The 6000-nt window shown below is 35.6% G+C and overlaps 1 protein-coding gene across 1 annotated transcript in view; it reads left to right on the top strand.

The window, feature by feature from the left end:
- LOC142348447 (tetratricopeptide repeat protein 16-like) overlaps positions 1-6000 on the top strand; it is a 55953-nt gene that overhangs the window by 26149 nt on the left and 23804 nt on the right. Inside the window, exons 2-4 of the mRNA XM_075399807.1 lie at positions 949-1099; positions 1486-1635; positions 2365-2574. Coding sequence (XP_075255922.1) covers positions 949-1099; positions 1486-1635; positions 2365-2574 — 511 coding nt within the window. The remainder of the gene's footprint in view (positions 1-948; positions 1100-1485; positions 1636-2364; positions 2575-6000) is intronic.

Genomic DNA, 6000 nt, shown 5'->3' with positions numbered 1-6000 from the left:
GCCATTTTTAATAGTTTTAGTTTTTACAGAAAACAATTCTAAATGCCCTTTGATATTGCTCGCCACTCTTGTCGAATGAAGTCCCCCGTCAAAAATTCAACTGTGTCAATAGTCTTGTTTCTTTCTTGCTTATAGTGTTCAAACTAATTCCATTTGCTTAGTAAAACTATATCAGTCCAATGGGTGCCTTTCATCTGTTTGTTGCCTGTATAGAAATAACACTTTCATCATAAACATATAATTATAACTACAATGCCAAAAATTATGATGTCCGTTGAACTTATGTAATTCACGTGCATGAAGGACTCCTACAATACTATTATCTTCCACCAAATTTTATCAGGTTAACTTCTCTGTGTAGAATTTTTAGCAGTTGGCCATCAACATTGTAAAAGTTTTCAGAATGCTTTCTGTTACTTTCTATTCTTTGTTAGTTGTTGTGCATGTTTCAAAGTTAGAACTGTTTTGAAAATTGTTCGTTAAAACAGCTGCTTTCATAAATTTAAAATCAAAAATCATCATTTTTAAAACTAAATCATTCAATTTAAAATGTTTCGTTTTTTGTAAGATTTTCCCTAAAAATCATAGCAACTCAGTTTTTATTTTTAAGAACTTCTAATGGAATTTATCCTGCTAATGAAATCCAATAGCATATTAAGAAAAGACTACCTTTTTATATACAAAAAACTCCCTGATTTTAGTGTCTCGTTGAATTCATTTTTGCATTTATGGTGTGAAACGGCTAAAAAACGGCTGAAAACCGGCTGTAAACTCATTAATGTGACCTTCTCTGACCCCCGGGGTGCTAGTTTATGATTTCCGATAGTTGTGGGGTGATTTACAAGCAACCCGAGAGAGTATGGCTTTTCTTGACCGTCCCAGTTGTTAAAGGATAAGATAAATTTCCGTTGCTCAGAGCTCTCAAGGAGACAGTTTCGTATTTTTCAGATTGAAAGAAGCCAAGAAATTTCTTCAGAAGGGCGATATAGATGATGCACTTACTAAGCTAACAAAGTTGATTATGATACAGCCATCGACAAGACCGATTCAGCAAAAGGAGTCAGAAATGACTGCGCACGAACTGGCTGAACCTTACCAGGTAAAATTTTGTCAATTTCTGATGGTTAACTCCATGTCATGCAATGTTCGAGATGCTCTTTATTCTGGTCTTTCCAATTATAGTCAATATGCATATACCGTAATCTTATACCCCCCATATACCGTAAATACACCCCATGATGGGACGGTGCGTGTGTGTGTGTGTGTGTGTGTGTGTGTGTGTGTGTGTGTGTGTGTGTGTGTGTGTGTGTGGGGGGGGGGGGGGGGTGGTAGGGGTATAACTCTGTGCGAGGGGGGGGGGGGGGGGGGGGGGGTGGGCTATAACGTGGAAAGGCTAGTAAATCAATTTTTTTTTACTGATTCACGCTTTAAAAATTAGAACAAATTTCAAATTTTCCCTATGGTTTCTGTGAGCTCTATGTTCAGATGAGAGCTGAAATCTATCTGGACATGTGTGACTTTGAGTCTGCAGTGCTCAACTACAAGAAAGTGTGTCACTTGTTGCCAGACGAGCCAGAGCACTTTGAGAGACTGGCATTCATCTACTTCTTCTATGGACAAGTGCTCTTTGACCAGGTATGACCAAGTAATTAATACCTTTTTATGCTCCTTTACCAGCTGGTAGGCTAATTGGAATTGCACAAAGGCGCCTTTTTTATAGGTGTTTTGTAAATAGAGGCTGTTTTGTAGCAGTTGTTATTTTGGAAAGAAAACCAATTAAAATAATTAAATTAAACAAATCTTAGTTTGGTGCAATTGATGTCGATTAAAATGTTCATAAACTGAACGGTTAGTTCTTGATTAGATACCCAAATTAACATAATCTTTGATCTCGTCTCTTTTTGGTACCTTAATAAAGCTTTCGTATAAGTGCTCATTGGGTGAGATCAAAATTCACAATTCCCTTATCTCTCATTGGATTGAATTAAAGGATCTTTTCCGTTTGTGCCCCCCCCCCCCCCCCCCAGTACGATATGCTACCATCAGTTACAGAGCACGTGTTATTACGTGGTAAATCATTATGTAAAAATATTGCAAGTGCGTCTGGGGTCTGGGGGTGCAAATAATATGCAACCACTAAGCTGGGGGGGGGGGGGGTGAGCACAATCGGAAAAGATGCGAATTAAAAGTTCACAAGGTTTCTCCTCCGCTCATTGGGTTGCAAGTGATCATTGATCATAACAAGCATTGCTTAACTACTCTCTTGTCGGGCAACAAAATAGTACATACGAGTTGTAATATTTATTTTATATCATGGATGTTAACCATGGATGATAACTTTTTTCGATGATGGATGTTAACCAGGGTCAGTTTCCTGAGGCTCTCGAATGTTTCTCACGAGCAGCCGAGATGCGTCCAGACACTGTTGGATACCACACTAGAAGCATTGCGTGTCTGGCTTCACTTCAGAGACACGGGGAGTGTCTTGCACTTGTAAATAGGAGAATTGAGGCCGAGAGTGACAACCCGGACCTGTTTGTGATGCGTGCCAGATTGCATCAGTTGTTTGGAAATGTTAGTAAATTTTGTTGATTTTTATATTCATTTTTTGTACATCATTTCAAGATGGCCGACAGACAATACTGTACAACATAAAACGTCAGTCGTCCAAAAATTGAGAACTTGACTTTCGTCGTAACTGTTGTTAACACCAATAAACCTTGGCTAAAATAGACTGAACAATTTAACTTCGTCTGAATTTATCTGACTATAAATGTGCTATCTCTCGAAGCTAGTGAATAGTGTATAATAAAGCAGCTGGTAGAATATATCACTGACAAAGTTTCTAATTAAAAGATTGTGGTTTCTGCGTAATCGCAGCGGGACAGCATTAGGCCACCGCAGCCTGTTCTCAGCCGCCCCTTTTGCTTTTGATTCCCCACATTTCAGTCTGTATATTTTCATGAGCAGCATTGTTCTTTTGTTTTGGTGACTTTTGGCCATTTTTTGCGTCTGAAGCTTTCACGTGGTACCATCATTGCAGCCATGCAGATTATGGTCAACCTGAAGCTATGGTTAAGTAAGAGCTTATCCTCACACAGACAGCTTCACGGAGGCAGGGGATTGAACTCGCAATTATTGGCGTATGAATCACACACCTTACCTTTCGACTATCATGCCACGGAGTTTTGGTTGCTGTGGAAGCAAGGGGTACTGAAATAGTAGATTCAAGTCTAGGTTCGGACTGTAGGCTCTAAATTGTTAAATTGCAAATTGCTCTATGCTTTTCTGCGAGGGCTCTCGACGGAGGGCTGTCGACAAATCTTACGGGTATGTGAAGTTGACGCGCGTGTTATTATTTGCGAACAGCTGTCATGTTTGCGTTATCGAAATTATGTTTTTCAGATCTTCTCTGATTTTTTCTGCACAAATATGTACTTTATGGACCCAAGTGATCCCTAAGATTAGTCATAATAAATTTCCGGAACCGGTAGGTGATTAGACGGATTGATAATGGCATCATCAAGTAGCAAAACACTCCAAAACTCTCTCGTGTGATATCACACTATTTTTTCTCTTGTGGTTCCAAATCCCAACGTTTGTCGTGTGAGTCATGCGTTATTTCACACAAAAATTTCCTTGCGTGATGAATATTTACACGTTTTTTCGTGTAAATGAGCGTGATGAATAATAACCAATTTTAATAGAAAAATTTTCCTCAAGCTTTTCTAAATTGTTCTCTTGAAAAGTCATAAACTCTTGCGTTTCTTTTATTATTCGTGATACAACATAAAGTTAAAAAAGAAAAGTGGACATAAATGAAGAAACAAGGATGCTCGTTAATGTGCGTTCGCACATGATGTTCAGACCCGAGCTCATCTACATCTTTGACTTAATTGTCAACCTGATGAGATAATTAAAAATAGATGTTTGAATTCAAAAAAAATTGTAACAGAACCTAGCTACTAATTGAATTACATGAAACCACGCCCCAATACAGCGCTCCCAAGATCTGCCATTAGAAAGACTACAAGGAAAAGACAAACCGCAAAATAAGCAAAAACATTTTTTTTGCGAATGTGCTAAAAGAACAGAAAAAGAAACACAAATATTGACTACTCACAAGATTTTTATGAAAACGCATATTGCTCAACATACAGAACATCAGTTATAACATGATTTCAATGGAAAAATGGTTTTTGTATTACAAAGAATGGAACATCTCAATGTGGATAATAAGCTCCAAGTTGACCAAAAAAACAAAAACCGAAAAGTGTAAAAGTCTTTGAAAATGAACAATGTCATAAACTTTAAAAATGTTTGCTATAAACTGACTGCATTGAGTAACATCATTTATTTAATTCTTAATTAGAAATTAATTATCATTTATTTAATCCTTAATTAGAAAAAGCGAATTCAGAAAAAATTGAGCAAGAAAAGTGTCGAACCGAAAAAAAGGTAAGTCTTTGGATATAACTTTTCTACTTTCATGTACTTTTTAACAGCAATGGGGCTGTTCTTTTCTTAACAATTTGACTTCAAAATTATGAACAAAAATAACAAAACCAGGAAATTTTTGTGAAAACCAGTTAGATCATAGCCATTAAATTCAATAGTTTTCAACGGAGGCCAAACAATACGCTAAGTTATAACTCGAGTTCAATCATAATTCATCAATGAGACATCACAATAAGTTTTTTGAGTATGAAAACAACAACAAATACAAGCAAAAACCACAAACTCGCGAGAAGAAAGTGTCGGAGTCATTGAAATCGTAATTGTTTCTCTTAAAACTTTACCTAAGAACCAATAGGCGTCTTTTCTAAGCCACTGGGAACTATCAATGTTGGGTTAATGAGATAACATTTCAAAAGGAACTAAAAATACAAAAAAAAATTTTTTTTTTGGAAATTTTGAAATTTCGTGGCATCGAAATCACAAAACAAACAGTTAGCAGTTAAACCACTAACAGATATATTTTGTTTGCAAGAAAATGAAGGGTTTCTGTCATTACTTTGATTGACTTACAGTTCGTAGAAGTAAGTTTAATAAAGGTTGGTGTTCAAAAAATTTTGAAATTTTTTTAAAAGTCTTAACAGCCACTAAATTCAAAAGCTCTCTGCAGAAGTCAAAAAATATGCGAAATTGTTCCTCGATAGAAATATAAAGATGTTTGTCATTCTTAAATCATCAAAAAGACATCACAATAAGTCTTATGATTACAAAAAAAACAACAAAAAAGCAGGCAAAAACCACAAAGTTCAGTAGAAAACTGCAAGAAAGTGTCGGAGCCATTTAAATCATAAATTTTTTTCTGATCAATTGAAAATTTTTTCTAAGCGACTGGGAACTATAAATAATAGGGTGTTTTGATAAAAATTGGAAAAAAATCAAAATTATTTAAAGAAAAATTCCAAAGTTAAAAAAAATTTGAAAACTCATCGAAGTCATAAAACCAATACTTATAAGATAAAACCTTGACCCTGATTCGTCTCAGTTTCAATAGAAAAGAAGCAGGTCCTGGCAAAACTTAGACTGATCGACAGTTTACGAAAATAAGTTCAATAAAATTATTTTTAATGTCTTAACAGCCATTTAATTCAGTAGCTTTCAACGAAATCCAAAAAATACGCTATGTTATGCCTCGGTGGGAGGACAAGGATGTTTGGATCCTATATAAAAATAAAAAGACATCACAATAAGGCCGATGATTAGGAAAATAATGACAAATACAGGCAAAATCAAAAAAAATTCAACAGAAATGCGAGAAGAAAGTGTCGAAGCCATTTAAACAATAACATTCTCTCTGAAAACTTTTTCTGTGATCCACTGGACGTCGTATCTAAGCCAAAAGAAGATATCAACATTAGGATAATGCGATAAAAATTTCAAAAGGAACGAAAATTACGAAAAAATTCCGATTTTTTTGAAATTATGAAAGCTCGTGTTATTGAAGTCATAAAACACATAGTTAGCAAACAAAACCACTTACCAGATTAA

Source organism: Convolutriloba macropyga, chromosome 10 (assembly GCF_964194025.1).
Source record: "Convolutriloba macropyga chromosome 10, txConMacr16.3, whole genome shotgun sequence".
Lineage (NCBI taxonomy): Eukaryota > Metazoa > Xenacoelomorpha > Acoela > Convolutidae > Convolutriloba > Convolutriloba macropyga.
Note: the sequence above shows the minus strand (reverse complement) of the source record. Positions and strands in the feature narration are given on the sequence as shown.